The following is a 22,983-nucleotide window of genomic DNA, read 5'->3' as shown; positions in this document are numbered from 1 at the left end:
TCAGAGAAACACAAAGAACCCAAATAGGGTAATGGCGAAGGAAGCTCCAGTTCCAATTGCTTATGCAGATCAAGAAAAGAGGAATAATGCTCACTGGTTTCCTGTTTAGGAAACTCGCCAACATATTACTCGACTCCAAAAACAAGAAGACTATAAAATTTGGCAAAAGATTCTATTGGATTGTCTGATTTACTGCGGATCCCTGATTTACCCTGAAGATAAAAAGTAAAAACACAAACAGACGATCATGTGAAGTTTTCGCAAGTAGCCAAAGAAGGAGAAGAGATTTACTTGGGACGTTCTGTTCCCAGGAAAGGACCTGTCTGTCTCGGTTTGGAACGAAGGTGCTGCGTTTTGCTTGAAGAGGTGATGGTAGTGTTGAACTTTCGAGCAATCAAAACACAAAAAAAAAAAGGAGGTAAATGACTTTTTATTTTTTTTAGGATAAAGGAGGTAAATGACTTAACCAACAGATTATGGACTGACGTACTGGTCTTTGACTGATGTGTAAAATAGGTCTGATGATTTGATGACTTTGCTGGGTGGGTCTATGTCAAAATAGAACCAAGCAAGGCAACAAAGGCCAAATTGTCATATTACTTCTATACCGAACTTTTGATAGTAAATTATTACATCTTATTTATATACACTGATTTGATTGTATCATCAACATATTTTTCAATCATCTTTTTATCTCATATACATCATATAAAAAAAGTGTTATAATACTTTTTTCATAAAATTATTTCAAATAATTTACAATCTAAGCACACTATTTTCTGTGAACACTTTAAGGAGGGTTTTTACCATGCTCATGAGGAGCGTGTGATGAAGAGTTGTTTCAAAAATCTGAAAAATATATGCTAAGGTTAACTAATATGAAACAAGCCCACAAAAACGTTGGATTAGATTGGATAGTAAGATAGAAAATACTGTATGTAAAAGGGTCTTGATTAGTCAAGTTCATTATTTAGTTGTTAATCAATAAAAATTCTTCAAATAAGATTATAAATTTTACTAATCTCACATTAGATGCAATCCAAATATTCTCGATATTCATACTTGGTAAATGAATTGTTCAAACCGAATCATTGTGATGAACATATCCATGAGTTTGTGTTTATTGCAGGGTTTCATTCCTTGGCTAAAAATTCAAAACAAAATTACGTATTTATGCATGTTGAACTATGAAATCATAATGCTAAACTAACGATTGACTTGCTTAACACTAAAATTGTAGTGTTGGATCGTTACAAAATGAAAATAAGGGATACCAACCATGAAAGTACAAGTACTTATGAGGGAAATGTGGCAATAACATAACCAAACTTAGTTCAAAAGAAATCCATTAACTTCTTTTTTTAATTTTTTTTTTCATATTTATGGTGTGAATTCTTTTTTTTTTTTTTTTTGTCGAAACGATAGATGTCCTATAACATAATCTAGCCTAGTCTAAGGGGAAGGGGAGGGGGTTCGATGTGAGTACAGACTCCATCGATGAAGGTCAATTAAGACCGCCACAAATTGTGGCAAATTTGTGGGAGGCAGGGATTGAACCCCTGACCTCCAGCATCACCTTTAATGGTGATGACCACTGGATCAAATGACCAGTGGCTTATGGTGTGAATTCGATTATATTAAAAATGATTCAAAAAAAGTGACTTAAGCAAACGCCACTTATTGGAGCGTGGAGGAGAAAGCAACTCTGAATACGTTAAAACTTAAAAGTATGGGCTTGGCGACCGTGAATTGTAACCCCCATATTTCCGGCTCTCTGCAACAAGGTGTACCAAGTAGGGATGGCAACGGGGCGGGGTTGGGGCGGGGGACCCCTCCCCCGTCCCCCGCCCCGTTGCCTATTAGTTCCCCCCGTCCCCCGCCCCGTCCCCCGCCTCCTGCTCCCCCCGCCCCGCCCCGCCCCCGCCCCGCCTTGCCCCGCTTCCCCCGCGGGTGCCCCCGCGGGGTTAATAAAATTTTATTATATAATTTTATTATAATTAAATTTTAATAAATAATCAAGTACTAAAATATCAACACATCACCAAATTATTATTCATTGTAATTTTACAATTGAAACTCATAAAAACAATCAAACATAAGTTATTTGAATACAATCCAATATGATGAAATAAATATAACTAAAATAGTCAAGTTTTCACTTTTAGTACAAATGCAATCACTAATTCATTATTGTGTTTGTGCTTTTTTTTGAGAAAAAAGTGTTATTCTATTAAGTGTAATTAGAAATTTAGTATAAATGTATTAGTAAATTTAGTATAACTAATTAATAAATTCTATTAGTAGACATGTAGAATTATTCATATAATTGATAATATCAATTATATTACATAAACTAATATACATTATATAATACATCTAACTAATAATATCATTATCATAAGTTTATAACTAATTAACTTATATATTATATATAATTATATATATATATATTTTTTTTTTTTGCGGGGGGCGGGGCGGGGGATTGGCGGGGGGTATACTCCCCCGCCCCCCGCCCCGTTTCTAAGCGGGGGGAAAAAATTCCCCCCCGCCCCCGCCCCAACCCCCGCCCCGAGAGCCCCGCGGGCACCCGCCCCCATTGCCATCCCTAGTACCAAGCTATTAGCGAGATTGCTACTAGACCTCTTTTGCTTGGTTTCCCAGATTGACTTGGCCTTTATCAAAGATTGGCCTCTTTATAAAAGGCATTATTGTACCCAGCCATTACTATAAAAGAAAAAGAAAAAGAAATTTTCACTATTGAGAATTTTGTCCCTACCTTGGATGAATTGACAAGTCTACCCTTATCTTGAAGCTACAATTCACCAATAGGGTAATCATAATGATGTGTTCTTGGTCCCAAAAAAACAGAATGATGATAATTACTATGTGCGGAAGTTAATACCCTCCTGTTTCGTCCTCGGGGGCCACAGCCATATCCTGTCTCCCCCTACATAAAAAGTTCATCTGTGGTCTCCTTTGTTTTTTATTTGTCCAACAGACACTTTGTCCATCTCGGTTCTCTAGTAAAGTAATAGTACTCCGAATTCATTAGGATTGATCCGAGGGAATCTAAGGTTAATTTTTTTTTTTATTTGTCAAGGCTCTTTATTTTAGTTTCAATTAGCATGTTACGTCTAGTTTATTTTTGTTTAAAGTACTTGCTGTAAACTTTTCTTTTTCCTCTAATAGTTTTTGTGTTCGTCATTTTAAACATGTAGCATAATATATGCTCTTTCAAGTTGTTGAATAAATTTTCTGAAATTAATGGCTATTAAATGCTAATCAAAAGACAAAGCAAACAAAAGGGATTTAGAGATTTTGGATTCAATTTCCATCCCCTTCACACACACACACACACACTTCTTAAGTTTTCATTCATCCCATGCTAAAAAATATGGGATAATTTTAGAAACCTCTCTTGAGATTTTTGATAATTTCATGTGGTTTCCTTATGGTTTCAAAAATTACACCTACTTTCCTTACCAATTTAAAATGACTTACTAACTTTAACATTTTAATAAAAGGCTCTTGTTGTCATGTTTATACAAAGGATGGATTTTATAATTTTTCCCTTTTTCATTCTTATTCATTTCTCTTATATTTCATTAGAAGTATAGAAGAACTATCAATATTGTTGCTAATATATATTCAGATCAAATGTTAAACTACTAATTTTTGATGACTTTTAATATCATGCAATTTTTTTGTAACTCTTTTTTTTTTGTATCAAAATCAAGAATAAATCAAGAATAATTAAAAATAAATGGCTCAAAATCACTACCAAACTATGGTGGTTCTATCACTAAACAAGTCCATAAACTTTTATTAAAAAAATAGTCCATAAATTTTAAAACACAATATAACACTTTCTTCTCTATCTTAAAAATAATCTATATCCCCAATAAAATACTATAAAAATAGCTTATCATAGCAAAAGATTTATTGTTATAGTTGATTATTAAATAACAAATATTGGTATGAAAAAACTTGAGAGTCCTTTTTTCAAAATAATTATGTCAAATTACTTTATAATTGTTTAGAAAAATGAATCAAACTTTATAAAATAAGGGCATTTTAGAATATTCATTAAATTTTTGACCTTATTTTAAGGTTTAGTTACCAAAGTATCAAACTAAGGAAAGTAAGTGTAATTTTTAAAATTTAAAAAAAACTAAGTGAAATAGTTAGAAACCTCAGGGAGGTTTCTGAAATTATCCCAAAAAATATCGACAACTTCAGTGCATGAGTGTGGCTGAAGCAAATATCTTAACATCATTTGGTAAAAGTTGAGCAAGCGAGACGCAATCCTTAGATATCAAAAGTACCTTTGTTCAAGTTATTCTCTCAGCGAACGGTAGCATCAGCCGAAATCTTGAACCACATATTTGCTAAAATACTTACTGGATCAGAATTGGCATTTTTTCCTTTGGTAGATATGCATTGACAATGTAGTCCTAAAAGGGGAGGTGGTGGGATTTTATTAATTCTTGCGGAAGTTTAAATATATGTAGTTGTAAATATGAAATGATATCCCAATTTACAGCATTCATGAGTTTTGCATTCCTTCCACCAATTTCCCAATAATTGTCGTGCTAAGTACTAGTCTTATGACATGCCACCCCTGTACCTCTTAACCCTAGCCAGCCAAAAGTGAAAAAATGAAAAGGGAAGAAAAGGATTTAATATTATGGTAACTCAACAAGGCCAAGTACTCTTGCGCTCTCTTGAAATTGGAATTATTAGCTTTTAATAACTTTAAATTGTTTGGATAATCAACTTATTTCAAATATTATTTCGCTTGCATCATAAACACATTTTTCAACTCAACTTTTTATATTTCCAACCACCTTTATATCTCACATACATCACATCACAAAAAGTGCTACAGTAATTATTCCAAATAATATTTCAAATAATACCCTATCCAAACAAACTTGTCAACAACTGTCTAGGAAGAAACTTTAGGTACAAAGGCCATATCGAGACCAAATGAGTAGAATTAATTCCATGGCTACAATCTGGGGATGTTAGCGTTACCGCATTTTAGCTTCTTTTATGGTAGATATAAGTCTTTCGATGACTTATTTTTAACTAAGAATACATATGAGTTGAACCGCTCGCGAGTAGTTCGAGTCGACCTCGAACTGATCAAATCGAGCTCGAACTTAATCACTAATTTAAAGATACTCAATTCGTTAGATTGCGAATTGACTCGATTTTATATATTTTTTATTTTTATTTTAATAATAAAATTACATATATATCCATAATATTTTATTATTTATTAAGACAATTTACTATTTTATTTATTTTTTAAAAAATAAAATAATTATTTTTTATTTTTTAAACTCGAGTTCGAGTTTTATTGTAAGAGTTCGTCGAGTTCGAACTCGAGTGTGGTAAAATTAAGTTAAGATTTGATTCGATTAGATCAAAGTTCTACTTGATTTGGTTGATTTGCGGTCCTAACCCTATAAAGAAAATAATTGGTAACCTGATTAAATTTTTGATCGCTTGATTTTCATATTTAACGTAAATGTAGAGGCACTTAAACCCACATTTTCCAGGCTAAAAGGCCATAAGCATAAATGCATGAGAAGATAATGACGGAAATGATAAGAGGGACCCCAGCATAAGAAAATCTTATACTAGTAGTAAGGGGCGGGGGGACGGTGGTGAAACGAGTTGACGTATTACCTCTGGAGTCGGCAAAGCCTCGCAGTTAATCCCATTATTAAATATCTATCTTGAGATCAATTCCTATTTGTTGTTTGTGACACGACGTTGTAAGAAAACATGATAAAGAAGTCTTTGGATTGTATTTTTCTAAAGAAAAGTTTTGATGGTGCGGATGAACACTTTTTTCAATCTTTATTTTATTTTATTTTTTTCTACAAAACCCTTTAAAATAGCAAATCAAATGAACATTTTATACCTAATTTTAATCTAGTTAATCAAAATAAACTAATAAGGTTATATACTTGTAAATTTTTTTAGAATGCATTTAATTAAGCAAAAGTGATTCCTTTTCTTTTAAACAAAAAAAAAAGAAGAGTATAATCATGTTAATGTTGTTTGTAACTGCAAATATAACAAAAATACAGCAAGCAAATATCTGATGCCTCTGCAAAGTTTATTTTAAATATATCAAAAAAAAGTCACGAAATATTTTTAAAATTGTACCTATCTATCACCAAATTTTTTAAGGTAGAAAGATCATTCTTTTTTTTTTTTTTTTTAAAAAAAACGAGATATAGGAATCATTACAAATTTGGCAGCTAATTTTATTGAAAAGAGCACAAATTTTAGAATTAGCTGCTAAACTCATCGGAAGCTTTCAAAAATTTGTTTGGATAGCTGATAACTATTTCTCAAAAAAAAATTAAAATTATTGAGAGATTGGAAAAACTGGGTATTAGAAGGGTGAGAAGAAATAAAAAGAAAGAAAAGGGTGTAAAAGGGTGAGGAGAGAAAATTGTAGAAGGAGAAGGGGGACAGAATAGACATCCGCCCGAAAATACAGGGCGATAGTACGCACTTCCCCTCAATCTCGCTCTCACAAAATCCTCCATCCTTTTCTAATTTTTCTTTTATTCCCTTTTCCTGCCCCCCATCTCTCTCTCTCACACACACACACACACTCTCTCTCTCTCTCTCCTGCTTTCCTCTCTCTCTTAGTAGCGGCAGTTGCTGCTCTTCTGCACCTGCTGCCTCCTGCCACTTGCACCACCACCACCACCACCACCAGCTCAGCTACTGTTAAATAATCAGATCATGAGGAATTTCCACTAAATAATGTTTCCCAAAAAATTCGTATATATTTGTGTCCATTACTCCTCACTCACAAGTCCCATACCTTGCGACATGCTGATGCCGGCGGAGTATAATTTCGACAAGTAGAAAAAGGACGGAAAAACTCAACTAAAGCCATTTTGTTTTTTTTTCTTCTAGAGAGAGAAAGTAGAAAAATCTTGCTGGGTCTCTTTCTCTCAAGTCCCATCTCATCTCTGGGTCATGTTATTTTTTAAAACAATGCGTTAAGTGCGCGGGCTGATAACTCTGTACTTCTGTTGATTACATCTCGCTAGCTGGCAACTAGCAACTAACAAAGGTGAGCAGGAGCTTCTTCACTCTCTCTCTCTCACTTGGATTTTCTCTCTTCGTAGCTAGCTGTCTTTGGATGCATATTCATGTAGAGCTGGATGAGTTGGTTTAAATTGCGGTCATGTTTTGAACCTTTTTGTTTTTTGGTTAGGGTTGTGGGTTGTTGGAGACGATGTGTGGATTAATTGACTTGAACACGGTGAACAACGACGACGACGGCAGCGGAAGTGAAATGACGCCTTCTGCTTCGGAGTCGGTGTGTATGGAGCTATGGCACGCTTGTGCCGGGCCGTTGATTTCGCTGCCGAAGAAAGGGAGCCGAGTGGTGTACTTGCCCCAGGGCCACCTGGAGCAGCTCGCTGATCAGCTCTCTCTATCCAATATTGATCTTCCTCCTCACATTTTCTGCCGCGTCGTCGATGTCAAGCTCCATGTAATTTAGTCTCTCTTTTATTTTATTTTATTTTTACAAATGCATGTACAGTAATTCTTTGTCGAATATATTGAAATGTGTGCTCTCTTCTTCTTTTTTTTTTTTTTTAGTAGTATTGTCTTTATTTAAAGGTGAAAATCTATTTATGGTCTTCCAGTTGTAAGTTGCTGCATTTATGCATTTTCTTTTTGAAAATTCTTGTATGCTTGTGATAATGTTGTGAAAATTGTTTGTTGGGATAGGCGGAGGCAACTACTGATGAGGTGTATGCACAAGTTTCTCTGCTTCCAGATTACCAGGTTTGGTTCGCTGCAAAACTTCTGTTTTTAAGTGGTTATGGTACAGCTTAATTGGGCTCTGTTTGAGTTACCCTTTTGGTTTTGAAAACCAAGTTAAGTATCATGCAAGTATTTGTTTTTCAATGAATTCTATAAGGGGAAGGCAATGGTTCCAATTAGAGCCAAATGAAGTATCCTCGTCTATTTCATACAACTTGTTTTTCGTTTAAGAGTAAACCACTCTCCCCCTGCTATCCTCAAGCGGAAAGCGTTTTTGTATTGAACTTGTTGCTCTGTTTCAAGGTAAAATTTCATCATGAGATGTGGTCTCATGGTTCTATATGAAGTCAGAAACAGTATTTGCTTTTCCTTCCTAATGTAGCTGGTATTCTTCATTTTTGACAGTTGGGGGGAATAATTTTGTCTATCTTGCTACCTTTTCTGCAGATGGAGCATAAATGGAAGGAAGGGGAAGTTGAAGTAGAAACTGAAGAAGATGTTGAAGGCGCTGGAAAGTCTCTGACGCCCCACATGTTCTGCAAGACCCTTACTGCTTCAGATACTAGCACTCATGGGGGTTTCTCTGTCCCTCGTCGAGCTGCTGAAGATTGTTTCCCTCCTCTGGTAACCACGATGACTTTTGCTTACCAAACTAAGCTGCAAATTTTAACGGTTTTACTGAAACATATCTAAACATGCGCGCTCATATCTTGATTGACTTTTGAGTTTTCCCTTTATATTTGTTTCAATTTTAGGATTATGAGCAACAGAGGCCTTCTCAGGAGCTTGTAGCTAAGGATCTGCATGGAATGGAGTGGAAATTTCGGCACATATACCGGGGTATGTAGAAATGATCATTTATTGGAACTGGATCCAAATACATTTTAAAGAATGCATGCTAGATGGCTTGCTTAATTTTGTGGTCTGAAATTCTGTTTGAACAGGGCAGCCCCGAAGGCATTTACTGACAACCGGTTGGAGTGCATTTGTCAATAAGAAGAAGCTTGTTTCTGGAGATGCTGTTCTTTTTCTGAGGTGCCAAATGCTAAGAATTTTTTTGGCTTTTGTCGTTTATCCTTCTTTGTACTAGATACTATCTCTTGTCAGAAAAATGAAAACTGCTTGCTTTTTATCTTTTTCTGTCAGGGGTGGTGATGGAGAACTTAGGCTTGGTATCCGAAGAGCTGCTCAGCTAAAAAGTTGTTCTACATTTCCAACTGCAAGCCAACAGTTCAATGCCAGCAGCATCACTTCTGTGGTCAATGCTGTAACCACGAGAAGGGTCTTCAATGTCTGTTACAATCCAAGGTATGTTACACAAGCAGTTGCACTGGCCTGCTCTCTGATCGAAGTGATGGACATGAATCATAGATGGTTTGAGTTGATTTCCTAGCAAAAGTTTCTTCAATTTAGTTGCTTCCACCATTTTAATATATACTCGTCTCATTCCATCAGCTACATGTTTGATATTTTCATTTCCTAGTCTTTCTGTGCAAGCTAAAAACTTGTCCCAAAATGTTGATAATTGCATTTGTCAGATTAGCTTGAAAATCTTACTTCATTTGTTTTCATCCTTAATTGAAAAACACAAATAGTAATGTGGAATAAGATTTTCGTGAGGGCATTGCCTTACTCTACTACTGTCATTTCACGAATGTATTTATTTAAGTTTTGGAAACGTTTATGGTATGCGTGTCCTTTAAAGTAGTAGAATAAAGTTAAATTTGGCGATTTTCTTGAACAATATAGTTCCTTGTACTAGTTGGAGGTTTTCATGAAATTTTGTGGTTGGATGATAAAAATCCATAGGAACATTTACTCTTGTGTTAAGTAAAAACACTCGTAACTGTTGGTCTGAAATTTCTTTTAGTGTAGCATGTAGCTGAATAGTGTTCTCCAGTTTGTTTATCCCAGAATGTCTTCTCTTTTGCACCTGCATATTGTAGGGCTGGCTCATCAGAGTTTATTGTACCTTACCAAAGATTCTCAAAGAGTGTTGCACACTCTATTTCAGCGGGAATGAGATTTAAAATGCGTTTTGAAACAGAAGATGCAGCTGAGAGAAGGTTGGTTTGAAACTACATTACACAATTCAAAGGCTTAGACTATCTCAACTAATTATTACTGCTATGGCAGGTGCACTGGACTTATTGTTGGGATAAGTGATGCTGATCCTGTTAGGTGGTCTGGTTCAAGATGGAGGTGTCTATTGGTATGATCTTATTTGATTGCTAAATGTTCTATTATTATCTAGCTTGAGAGTTTCTGATTCAAATGATGCTTTAGAGGCCTGCACCTTGTCTCTCCATGCTGTAGACTGTTGCAAGATATGCATTTTAAATTTGTCAACCGTAGGATCCACATGAATTAAACATTGGATTCTCCTTTTATGGTTTACTTCTGTAAATTGTTACCTAGGTAATATGGCTTGTGCATGTCCAGATTATGCATTTTACCACTTTTAAGGAGTTCAATTGACAAAATGTCTATGTTTTATCTGAATTGGTAGTCTTTCTATGCAGGTTAGAAACTTAAAATGTTTTTAACTTTTTTCCTATACATTAAGGATTTTGGGAAATTTTAGTTTTGCAACTGTAGCACACAGTTTCTTTTTGATGACTAGGTTTTCCATCCCTTTGGTTGGGTACCTAATCTCTTGCTAACAGCTAGAAATCATATGCAAGGTTGTTGCTGCTTCAAATTGCAAAGAAAGGCACTGTAGCATCTTTATGAAAGTTATTTCATCAGCTGCTGTCTAGAAATTGCCAAATAACTTATTCTTAAATATATTGTTGAAGATGGGACGAAGCAAGAAAATGAACAGATGTCAAGCATACGGAGGATTTTGCATTATTGAGTTTGAGAAAAGTAAAAACTAGAGTGGCCTGAGATTAAGTGAAGTGAATAGGGTACCAAACATGATGTTTGCACATTTCAGAGAGGTGAAATACGTGGCTTCTGATATACTAGGATTAAGCTTTTCCTTTTCTTTGGTTGGTTATACAAGAGGTATCAGTGGGTGGCAAACCATTCAATACCTGTGAGAGTTTACATGCCTATACAATATTGTATGTGTTCAAAAGATTGGCAATATTTACTGTGGTTAGTATCCTTTAAAAGAAACAGAAAACAGAAAATTTTCGATGTGTTTAAAACTTCTGGATTATGAACTGTAGTTGGATAGTTAATTTTTGATGTGGCACTTGTATGAAGCTTCATAAACCTGCTTATGCCCAAGTGAGTTGTTTTTTAAATGCAAAATGTATACTTCTGTAATTTGGTAATTCTGATACTTGCGATCCTTCTGGGTAATCATCACCTTGAATGTATGCAGATTCAACACAATCTCATGTACTGATTCATATGCTTGTCTTGTTTGTCATCCTGGAAAACTAAATAGTGCTCTTCTTTTATGCCTGAGGTAGAGGTTATTTCCAAGTTTTGCTGTTGTTTGAGATTGCGACTCTATTTGCTAGAGGGAATCCTTTATTCATGTTCTGATATTGGTCAATAATCTATTTTTCTTCTGTCTGTAAAGAGATTTAATGCGTGTACATGTGCTCGTCTTCATGTCAGTGGGTCAACTTTTCTTGTGTGAGGGATAGATTTTTGACATCCTGATATTGATTCATCCGTATTCTTTGCTGGTTTCTACAGGTTAGGTGGGATGATATGGAGGTGTCTCGGCATAATCGAGTGTCCCCTTGGGAGATTGAGCCATCTGGTATAGTTTCTGGTCACAGCAGCTTAGTGACCCTGGGAACAAAAAGGACGAGGACCGGTTTGCTAACGACCAAATCTGAACATTCAGTTGCCAGAGGTCTCTGCCATCCCTTGTACTGTTTTGTTGTTTATAAGTACTTAACTAAGGAGGATCTAATGAATCCATGCCATGTGCAGATGCAACAGGAATATCAGAATATGGAGATATAAGGTTGCAGAAGGTCTTGCAAGGTCAAGAAATTGTAGGTTTGAATAATCCATATGATGGTTTTGATGCCTCGAGTCAGCATCCATCAGAAATGAAATCTTTTCCCAATACTAAAGATTCCAGGATTTCTGTAGTGCCAAATCAGCTTAAATCCCTGCAAGGAGACTCTTTTGCTTCACACGAAGTGAGCTTTGTTGAACCTTTTCAGTTCAATCAGGTCTTGCAAGGTCAAGAAACTATTCTGAACCAATCATATGGAAGAGGGCCTGCTGTTGATATTGTGCTAGAAAGTAGTGGGTCTTCTATACTTAATGGTGTGCAGGTCCCAGGCCAGGGGAACAGATGGTCTGCTATTCGGGGTTATCCTACTCATGTTCAACCTCCCAATCCATCAGGGCAGCTGTCATCACCATCTTCTGTTATGATGTTTCATCAAGCAAGCTATCCAGTTTCTAAAGTGCGTGATGCACCATGTGGTGGTAACTTGGAGAAGTTAGAGGCTTGCAACCGGGGTTTATTTGATACTTCTGAAAGGTATATTAGGCGGATCAGCGCGTGTTCTCCTGAGAGTAGCTCTAGGAGGGAAGATGTATATGGATCCAGTTCTGGTTTCTTGAAAGACCATAGGAATTTGGGGTATGCAGACACTGCTTTTCCAAATGAATCATCACATAGAAGAGGCCAGACTGCAGTTTCCATGTGCAAAAATAGTTGCAGGCTTTTTGGTTTTCCTTTGGCTGAGGGGAAAAATGGCACAAATGAAGAGAACCAAATTCAAGTCAAAATGCCCTATGATCATGACGCAGCTTTTGTACCCGAGAATGATGTGCAATTGCACCCAAAGCCTTCACTTGTCACTAAGGTAACTGGAAACAGTTGCACTAAAGTAAGTGACCTCTATAATGTAAGAGATATGCTTCTCGATATAGCTTTGTAGTGCAAATCTGTTTTGACATCTGAGTTACAAGTAAATGAGCAGTTGATGAAATGACCTATAACTAGTTGAACTTTTTATATTAGTTGTTGTTGCTTTTGACCACTATGGTGAAAATGGAAGGCATGCCATGAAGTAAAGATGGATAGGTGTTTTGCTAAAATCCCAAAGCAAGCGTGATTTAGGATTTGTACGAAGATACGTTTCAGCAAACGTCAGAGGTACAGATTTTAGTCTCTCTTGTCGTGGTATTGGGAATGGTAGTTAAGAAAATTGGTCAGCTCTATTTCTGAGCAGCAGCCAGCTTGTTTCCTGATCTCTATTTCCTTAGACCGAATGACTGAATGTAAGTGAGGCATCTGAGGCTTCAGTTATATGATGCAGTGCATGAAAGGCATAGCTGCTCCGATGGCTTGTTTAAAACTCTTAAATTTCTTAGAAAGATTCTGCATGGTTCTGTTTATGATTTAAATGTCCATTTTGATGACAATCAATGTGAAAAGAAGAAATTATGTAGTAGTTTTATTTCTGGGGCAAGTTCTTCCCCATGGATATGTACTTTTGAAGCAGTTGTGCCAACGGCTCAACTAGATTTGCCATCTGTCCCTAAGCTCCTTGGATTTTGTTGTATGAACATGATTTGTGAGTTGAGGGGCTTGATTTCTTCTATTGTTTTCTTTATTCAGTTCATAGGAAAAAGTTCTTCCTCAGAATGTATGACTTGCGCTTGAATTGATTCTATAACATGGTTATATCCTCGCTGATATCCTGTATGAACTGTGGAGTGTGGGAAGTAATATTTAAATTTTCATCCTGTTAGTTTCCTTTGGAGCTTATCTCCCAGTTCTTGAATCTTCTTTGACAAATTAGCATTAGCGGAACTTGTCGCGATAACAGTGTCCAATGCTAAGTATATTTCCGCCATCCATTATTTTCTGGTGGAGTTTCTTTCTTCATCTAGAATGTATTTTGTCTAGTTTGGGCTCTGTATTTCGCCGAATCAAGCCAATGCATTGTAGCAGTCTTATTCTGTGAGCCTTCAACCATGCTGCGGATCATCCAGATCCTACTGTGTCCCTATAACCAGTTAGCAACAGTGTCTTGTGGAATACAAATGTAAAATTTATATCCTTTACAAGAATACAAATGAAAAGTTCCAAGTGCTCTAATCAGATGAGTACCCATATCTTGAACCGTACGGACCAGATTAGAAAATATTGCAGTATAAGTTTAATTTATGGGCCCAAACAAAGAAATGCGAGGCCCAAAACAAAAGGAGAAAAAATTTTCTACATTTTGCGTCTACATTAGGTTTAACTAAAAATGAGCTTAGATATTTTTCCATGACCATGGACTTAGGGTATGTTTGATAAAATTGAAATCTGAATCCTGAATCCATATTGAATTGTTAATTATTAAATCTAATAGATTTGAGTGTATATCACATCCAGTGATAAATGAATAGCTTATCACTTAATTTTGAAAGCAAGTTTGCCTAGAAAATTCAGTGTCACTAAATTAATTCAGATGTTTAATTTTTGATTATCGAACGCGTCTGAACATGCTAGAATCTGAATTCATTAAGTTTAAATGTTGAATTGGGTTATCAAATAGGGCCTTAGTAGTGCTATAGATGTAAGTGCACTAGACAATTTGCAACTCATACATTGCCCAATCTGAACCATGAATTATAAATTTGGTACTTTTTTTAATTTTTTTAATTTAAAATTTGGAATCTTTAGATTGAACTGGAAAAGAAGCAACTGAATCTGGATTGCAAACTGCCTCAAGACCTCAGTTTGGTTGAACATGCAGTCGGAGTTGAGTCACGTGGGGCTTACGGCAAGGACGATTGTCACAAGCAATTTCCCCAAACTTTTTATAGCGTGAATTTTGCCAACAATACAAAAATTCAACATATACTTTTCTTTGGTGAACGGTACAAGATTTTAATACTACCATTACAAGATTGTACTAATTGTGTTCAGTGAATTACAATTTGTTATCAAAGCTTTACACCTGTTATGAATGGATCCTACGCAGTATTAAGTCATTGATAACCATTGCTGCTTCAAAACTGAATTTCACTTGAAGCCCTCGAGGAAGTAAGGGTACAAACGGTTGTCAATAGCAACTATTGGAAGAGGTTTATAGTCTAAATTTTATCACTATGACAAAATTTCAAAATGTAGAAATCAGATGACACCATATAATTTTGATGTAACTAATATATATATATATATATACCTGAACGTTATTTGAATATAATATCCTTGTTATGAAAGTCAACAAGCAGTCTGCAATGAGTAACAACTTCTAGTTCTGCCTCTTTCCCTCCCTCGAGAGGCAAGACCGACAAAACTCCGGCTATCTTCCCGAGGACTTTTTACTTGGGTGTTGTATCATTGCTGGAATGACAGTTTGTTTGGATTAGGCTTTATTTTCCCAAATTTATTTGCTTACATCATCATTACAATTTTCAATACACCTTTTTACCTTCTCAATTACCTTTTTATCTCACATACATCACATCACAAAAAGTACTACAGTAAAAATATCTCTAATAATTCACAATCCAAACAGACAGAATCTCTATATGTTAACTAGTCGGCCTCATAAATTTCATTTCCCGCAAAAATTGTCCTTTGTAATTGAATTGAAAATAGGTGTGACAAAAATTTAAATATGATAGTATAACAAATTATAAATTCACCTAGAACCAGAAAAAATTATAAAATTTAACAATTTATTCGAAATGTAGCAAGTACAACTTGTGATGCCCGAATTGAACAAGACTAACGGGGGATAAAGCCGCCGGTGCACCATAAACCATCTACCAGGATTACCTCACGCGTTGATCGCAATCCTTTTCACACCATAGTGGGACCTTGATGCTACAGGCACCACCGATCATGCCCGCACCAATTAAAGCCTGGTTCACCCATCCGCACCACCGTGTAGACCGCGGTTGGCTTTTTTATTTTTTATTTTTAGCCATGCGGCCCTTATGGTTCGACCGGTTTGAGGTAAGCCAAACAAAAAAACGACATTCTTAATTGTCGTTTGCATCACTGTTTACACTTGATCCACGTCACCGCTTTCGTTACGCCGGGGGAATAGTAGTCAACCATGGCCCCAAAAGCGATTTCATATTTTGACCAAGCACTCAAATAAAATCAAAGAAAATAGCAGTGACCGAATATCGACCGATTAGTCTAAAAGTGTTAACCAATCAGCAGACATTTTCTATTTCCTGGGGTGTTATTATATTATTATTGTTGCAATTTTTTCCTAGCATTTTCCAGTCTCAAATGCTCAAGAATTGGAAACAAAAATTTCTGTTTCCCCACATTACCGGATACACTTTTCTTCATCCCTTCAATTTCTTGGGCTGTCTTCTCTTCTTCTGAAGGGTTGGTACTAACCTAAGTAATTGTCTACCAAAGCATAGCCGGACTACTCCACCCAGAGATGGCTGAAGGAAGTGGAAATGAGGAGACAACTCTTGAGCATACATCAACATGGGCAGTGGCAGTTGTTTGTTTCATCTTGATTGCTGTTTCCATACTTATTGAACATGGTCTTCATCTTCTAGCTAAGGTAAGTCATGCATTTCTTAATCTCCTTTCACTTCAAACATTTTTAGCTGATCAACAGTACAGACGCCTGCAGTTGCTTGATATTTGATGTTCTGGATTCCTACAGTACTTACAGAGGAAGAGGAAAAAGTATGTTCTTCATGCTCTGAGCAAAATCAAATCAGGTAAGGACACTTAAAAAAATCAGTCACACTTGTATGCCCAGTATTCTTCTCGAGTATCATGGGATTATACTACACATACCAGGGTTTATTCTGTACTTTTGAGTAGATAGTTGCAATAACATTTTTTTCCTTGCCAATGCTCTGCATGGATATGATGTTATGTGCAGATTTACTGCTCTTGGGATTCATCTCTTTGATGCTGACAGTGGGAGAAAGGCCGCTTGCAAAAATCTGTATTCCAAAGGGCGTTGTTGAGACCTTCCTACCTTGTCAAAGCTTGACTAGTGAAGACGATGAAGAATCAAAATGTCAAGAACAGGTATCTACCTAACAAGTTCTTAACTGAATGTTTCAACAAATTTTGTTGAAAATGAATATGTTCATCATATTAAAAAAAAAAAAATCTCTCCAAGATTTCACCTATCCTGTGCTGGAAATCATTACTATGATGCTTATGAAAATTGCGTACGACATTGAACTTCTGGGATCAAAGTCTCATATTTTGGGTTAGAATCTTACCCTTAAGAGGCAGCAGTTATCTTCGTTTTCTTTTCCACATTAATTAATCAAGTATCTTGATTGGTGACTATGAATCGATAAAAATGGAGTCCTGTTTCTTGAGAGATCAAGAGCTGAATCTTTACTACGTGGTTTTTGAAATTGTGATGACAGGGAAAAATGTCGTTCATGTCAAGAGAAGGTGCACAGCAACTCCAGATGTTAATTTTTGTGCTGGCTTTTGTCCACGTTTTATCTTCATTTCTAACCTTCAGTCTTGGAATGGCAAAGGTAAGAATTCACACTGTTTTTACAAATATTCCTGTGGGGTGGCTTGACTAAGGATTGTTTAGATCTTGTTAAACCATACAAATCCAAATTAGCTTTCAAATGCGTAAGTTGGACTTTTTTATGTATCTTTCATGAAGAGGAAACTTGAAGACCTGTATCTGATCAATATCATTGGCTTTTGTGGTCAATCTGACAATTTCCAGATGAGAAGATGGGAATCTTGGGAGGCAGAAACAAGAACCATGGAATATCAGTTTTCAAATGGTAGACTTTTCATTTGTTTTTGTTGGTCTTCTGAGATGCTAAAAATATTATTCTTCCTTCTATTACCTGAAAATCATCAGTTAACTGCTCCAAAACTGGGAAAAGCAGAGTTGGAAATTTCAATTACATGGCAACACGGGATGTAATTGTCTTGACTCTTGGAACAGCTCAGGAAATATCTTATATCACGCAGGAAGTCTAATAGCAAACAATTTCAGGAAGTATGCAAATAAGTTTTGGCTAAGTTTCTTGAACTGTTCTGATCAGACTAAGTTAATACGGAACTACAAGTTTACTTAGACAACGTAATCTGCTCAGTGTTGAACATGACTTTTCTTCAGCTCATTGTTGAACTTCAATGATCTTCACTTAGATCCAAGAAGATTCCAGCTTATTCATCAAACAACATTTGGAAGGCGGCATCTCAGATTTTGGAGTGAATACCGAATTCTTCGTTTACCAGTTAGTGCTTTACTCGAAATCTTTTTGGCATTTTATCCAATGCATTCCTTTTGGATCTGATGTTCTGTTGGCAACTTCTTTTGCAGGTTGTTTTCTTTCGACAATTCTTTAACTCCGTTTCCAAAGTTGACTATATAACTCTGCGGCGTGGATTTGTCGCGGTACTTCTTCCTTTGTGTCTTCAGAATATCGAACAGCTTTATTGCCAGTTAGCTTCAGAGTTTCTAATACCCTGCTTTGATATGCTTCTTTCAGGCTCATTGTAAAGAAAAAAGTAGCTTTGACTTCCAGAAATACCTGAGGAGAGCTTTGGAGAAAGATTTTGGAGTGGTTATTGGGATGAGGTAATATAAACTTTAAAAAAAAATGTCATTGCATCATCCTTATTTATGTTTAGAATGACGCTTAGGCCATATAAATAACTCCTAAAATTGACATCTTTTGCAGCCTCTGTATCTGGATTTTCTCAGTACTTTTCATATTCTTCAATGCATACGGTAAAATCTAGACCTACTCCACTATCCATAATACTGTATATTCTTGGCGAGAGGAAATTATATGCCACAATTAACATATACTAATTGCCTTCTTCGTGCAGTTTTTCACAGCTATATTTGGCTGCCCTTCATTCCATTGTTGGTAAGCAAAGTCAATATGAATAGTTTCCTGTTCCAAAGTTTGCAATGGATTCATTGTTGAATACTGATATCCTGCATTTCAGTTTCTGCTGGCTGTTGGGACAAAGCTACAAGCTATTATAACGAGAATGTGCTTGGACACCAATGACAAATCCCATGTGATTCGAGGAAGCCTTCTCGTTAGGCCCAGTGACCATTTCTTCTGGTTTGATCGACCAGAATTGCTTCTCCACCTAATGCACTTTATTTTATTCCAGGTAACCTTTTCCTCTTACTATGCTATGCAGAATCCTGCATGATTTCGTTGTAATGAGCGTAGATTACTTCGTGAAAAGGACTATAAAAAGCAAAAAATATGAGTACAAAGTTCTTGAACGAAAATGACTTGGTAAAAGTAAAAACCTGATACTCCGTCCATCGACAGCCTTCTATTTCATCAACCATACTTTAGTACTAACTTCTTGGACCAATTCTTTTGCTTCACAACTTAATTCGAGCTGTCCTTATCATTGCAGAACTCATTTCAGCTGGCATTTTTTTCATGGACTTGGGTAAGCTTTTGTGAAGAAATGATTTATGCATTCCTTTCCTAACCTAGAGGAGATGTGCTAAAAATTGAGCCCTCTATGAACAGTACAAGTTTGGACTGAGATCTTGCTTCCACCGACAAACTGAAGACATTGTAATAAGACTCACCATGGGAGTGCTTGTTCAATTCCTCTGTGGCTACGTAACACTTCCTCTTTATGCTCTAGTAACTCAGGCAAGTAGAATTAGTCAAACGTTACTATGTTATCAATGCAACTGTTGTACCATGAAACATTGAAATCAACACTATCTGACTAGTCTGAAGAGAAATGGCTAAGGCGATGAAATTTAATTCTGAGCAGATGGGCACATCAACGCTAAGAAATGCATTTCCGGAGGCAGTGGTCAGAGGCCTGAAAAGATGGCGAGCAAAAGCCAGGAAAAAGATAGCCAGGAGGAGCCATTACGCCCCTTCTTTAGACGCTTCGTTAGATGCTTCACTTACTTCACTATCTTTCAGCACTCTCGACGCATCCCTGTCTGTAGAACTAGGATACGCTGCCGATGAGTCCATTATGTCAACTGAGATAGAAGATGATGACACTAGTGATTCTGGAAAGCAAATGGAGAAGGTGGGATCTTTTGAGGGCTTGGATATGGGAAGAATTCAACAGTTTTGAGCCACTTTTTGAAGGGTAGGGCTTGGAAGATTTGATACTGCAGGCCAAAATCATGAGATTGATCCCGGGAATGCAATCATTGTAAGTTGTTGAAGGAAAGGGTGTGGAAGATTGATAGAGAGTACCAACAACATTTATGGGAAATGATAAACTATACTAGATGGGAGATTGTTGTCAAGAAATCCCAGCTTGCGGCGTAACATTTAAAGGCTGCTGCTCCAATTGTCCTTGTTGAGTACCAGATCATGCTTTTGGAGGTTATTTGAAATCGGCCTTTTTTTTCTTCTTATATAAACATCTAGCAATGTTGAGTAAATTTTGGACATAAGGCTGGTAGAACATAAGGCTGCTAGTCGATTGAAGCACTGCTTCCTCAATTTATTTTGCGATTCAATTTATTTCATATCAGGAGATGAGCAGCTGCATAAGCACACAATCACTTGGGATCCCCCAAATTTGTGTATGAGGCAGCAATTGGATGGGCTCATTCTTGGCTTAGCATATGGGAGTTTGCTTTCATTTTTGAGATAGCGAGAATTTCATAACGTTTCACTTATAAAATGTTAGTTCTAAATTAAACTAAAAAATCAACAAGTATTATCGTACAAAACTTTTTTTTTTCTTTTCACTTGGATGCTGAGGTTATTATGCAGATTCCATGAAAAACAGTCAAATAAGCTCGAAAATTTTAATGCAACCATATTTCTTGAACTTAGTATCTGTTGAACACTAATATTGCCAAATCTTAGACCATAACTTATTTGAACAAATTTTGATTAATATTAGTTTTTAGAGCTAAGATAGCACAATGCCTCCTTTTTAAAAAAAAAAAAAGAAAAAAAGATAGCGCAATGATTTCATATCTGACTATTTCTTTTCACGTGGAATAAAGCCATTCTATTGGGTACTCAACATTGGGTGTCACTCTCACAAGTGGTCTTCAACCACTATTGAAAATTGAAACACACAATTAAGTTAGGGAAATGTTATTTCCGTTTCCATTTTTGTTAATCGCCCTTTTACTATCATTATAATTAATATTAAAAATTAGAGTGCAAATAATATTTTCCTTGAAACTATCGTGAATTTTTTGTCATTGTGGGAGAACAAGACCACTCAGTCACATCCAAGGAGCACAGAATCAATTGTCTCCATTATAGTTTTATCGACTACGCTCGCCTGTTGGGCTGTTTTCGTTGTACTAGTCGTGGGCCTTGTTAATCTTATTGCCATGAGTAAGTGAGCGAGCTTATTGGGCCACCCATTCCCTTTCTCAGCTCTTGCGTCCGTTTTTGACTGCAAGAAAGGTAAATAAATGGCGTGGCGACTTGGAATGAGAAATAAAATCCTCTAAATGGTGGTGGCCACTTGGAATGAGAAATAAAATCCTGTTTCTGAGCCCTTTTTTTTTTTTTTGCAATACATAAATTTCAATCAAAAAAATGTTATTTGTACTCTCATATTTATTCATCACACTCACACGATCATTCTAATAATGTAATTTTTATTTATTAAATTATATAATAAAATAAATGATAAAAGTGTGATAATAAAACAAAAAAACTGCAAATAATATTTCATAATAAAATTACAGTACAAACTCAATTAATATGTTCTTTTACCGCAGTGGAAAGAAGCTGCATTGGCTAATAGCTGTCCTTCTACATTTTTGTTTATCCTGAGGAGATAATAAATATACTGTAGCTGTCATCCGGTCTTTCACTTTGGGGGAAAAAAAGAAACTGCCGATCATGCAGCTACGTGTTGAATGGAGGTCAAATGCAAGGACCATAAATGATAGAGAATCACGTGAAAGTGATGAGGTTTGGGGGGGAAAATTTTTCTGCAGAGGTAAAAAGACTTAAAGCTGCTGTCCTTCAATTGTATGCTGGACGAATGATTCATTTGTTGTTACTGTACCTTATAGCTATAGGATTAGCCTACTACTTGGGCTCCAAGAATAGCTTCCTCCTTTAAAAGCATACCCCATAGGAACAAAAAATTTTGAAGTATCAGAAAAAGGTCTCGACTTGCTATAGTTCACTCTCTGATTTTAAAAGAAAAAAAAAAGAAGAAGAAAAGGAAAATGGAGAATTTGGGGTTTGCTAATCTAACACTAGGAGCGGCTGCAGCTGTAGAAGAACATCAAGGAAAACCAAATGATGACCCATTCGAGCGATTATCAGATGAGTTGATAGTTTCCCACATTCTTGACAAAGTTTCTGAAGCCAAATACCTCTGCAGATGTTCCCTGGTCTCCAAAAGATTCTCTTCTCTAGTCTTCATGTCCAAATCTGTTTCTTTGAAAATCCCGGTTGAGATGCCAGTGGTCCAGCCCGATCCCACTCCCCGACTCGCTGCTTTCCCCGGAAAACTAGTCCATGCTGTCACCTATCCCATCGGGTTCCTTCAGCTGAAGGCCTACAAATGCATCAGGGGGGGGTCTTCGCCACCCCACTGTGCCTGTGATGACGACCTCGTGCTGGACTATCTCCCGAAATTTCTTGGTAAGTTCACTGAGTTGAAATCCCTTGCCGTGGAATTCGATTATTCGGCTTCCGGGGTCGAGGGCAACCTCAACTTCGCTAAGCAGCCAGTCATAAAGTGGACGTTTGACCCGGAGGCTTGGTGCTTTGTCCTAGTGATTGCACCTAGAAGCATTGACGAAGTGGGTGAAAACATCTATGCTAGGGAATCTGATTTGTATCAGATTGTGTCTGATGTCCATGTTGGTATATTTGTTTGCTCTTGTATACTTATGGGAGGGCTGGTCCGTCTTTTATCTGAATCCCTTGCTCAAGTTGTAATCACGGATTCGAAGAAGCAAGGCAAGATTGATTTTGGAGAAACTGATATCGTCGAGATTACTAGTAAAGTAAGGCCATTCATGACTGCGGAGGAGGACAGCAAGCTGCTGCTTAAAATATGGGAGGAATCTACGTTCGAGCAACTTCAGGAGATGCACGCAATAAGCGCAGCATTTGCATCATTACCAGCTCCGGATATGAAGGTGACTAGTTTTTTCTTGGGCAAGGGCAAAGCCAAAGGCAAGGGCAAGGGTAATAAAGGTAAAGGAAAAAGTAAAGCCCGCGGTAATGAAGGTGATTGCGATGATGATTACCAGGAGGTTAAAAAAGCCTTCCAAGGTCCACAGGCTTTCTGTCTCAATGCTGTTATGG

General features: G+C 36.6%; 2 protein-coding genes across 2 annotated transcripts; both read left to right on the top strand.

The window, feature by feature from the left end:
• The first annotated feature begins 6,613 nt into the window (after positions 1–6,613).
• On the top strand, positions 6,614–13,444 carry LOC113764083 (auxin response factor 3). The gene is made up of 11 exons (XM_027308133.1): positions 6,614–7,111; positions 7,256–7,537; positions 7,780–7,836; positions 8,263–8,439; positions 8,571–8,655; positions 8,760–8,850; positions 8,962–9,123; positions 9,762–9,881; positions 9,952–10,027; positions 11,473–11,635; positions 11,716–13,444. The coding sequence occupies exons 2-11, from the start codon at positions 7,277–7,279 to the stop codon at positions 12,681–12,683; spliced, it is 2,160 nt and encodes a 719-aa protein (XP_027163934.1). The 5' UTR covers positions 6,614–7,111; positions 7,256–7,276; the 3' UTR covers positions 12,684–13,444.
• A 2,634-nt stretch (positions 13,445–16,078) lies between these two features.
• LOC113763433 (MLO-like protein 6) lies at positions 16,079–20,298 on the top strand. The gene is made up of 14 exons (XM_027307250.1): positions 16,079–16,280; positions 16,386–16,443; positions 16,611–16,762; positions 17,116–17,232; positions 17,436–17,496; positions 17,870–17,958; positions 18,045–18,119; positions 18,214–18,302; positions 18,406–18,455; positions 18,557–18,597; positions 18,680–18,853; positions 19,112–19,147; positions 19,231–19,359; positions 19,487–20,298. The coding sequence occupies exons 1-14, from the start codon at positions 16,152–16,154 to the stop codon at positions 19,802–19,804; spliced, it is 1,518 nt and encodes a 505-aa protein (XP_027163051.1). The 5' UTR covers positions 16,079–16,151; the 3' UTR covers positions 19,805–20,298.
• The last annotated feature ends 2,685 nt before the right edge of the window (positions 20,299–22,983 follow it).

Source organism: Coffea eugenioides, chromosome 2, assembly GCF_003713205.1.
Source record: "Coffea eugenioides isolate CCC68of chromosome 2, Ceug_1.0, whole genome shotgun sequence".
Lineage (NCBI taxonomy): Eukaryota > Viridiplantae > Streptophyta > Magnoliopsida > Gentianales > Rubiaceae > Coffea > Coffea eugenioides.
This window is presented reverse-complemented; position numbering and strand designations above follow the sequence as displayed.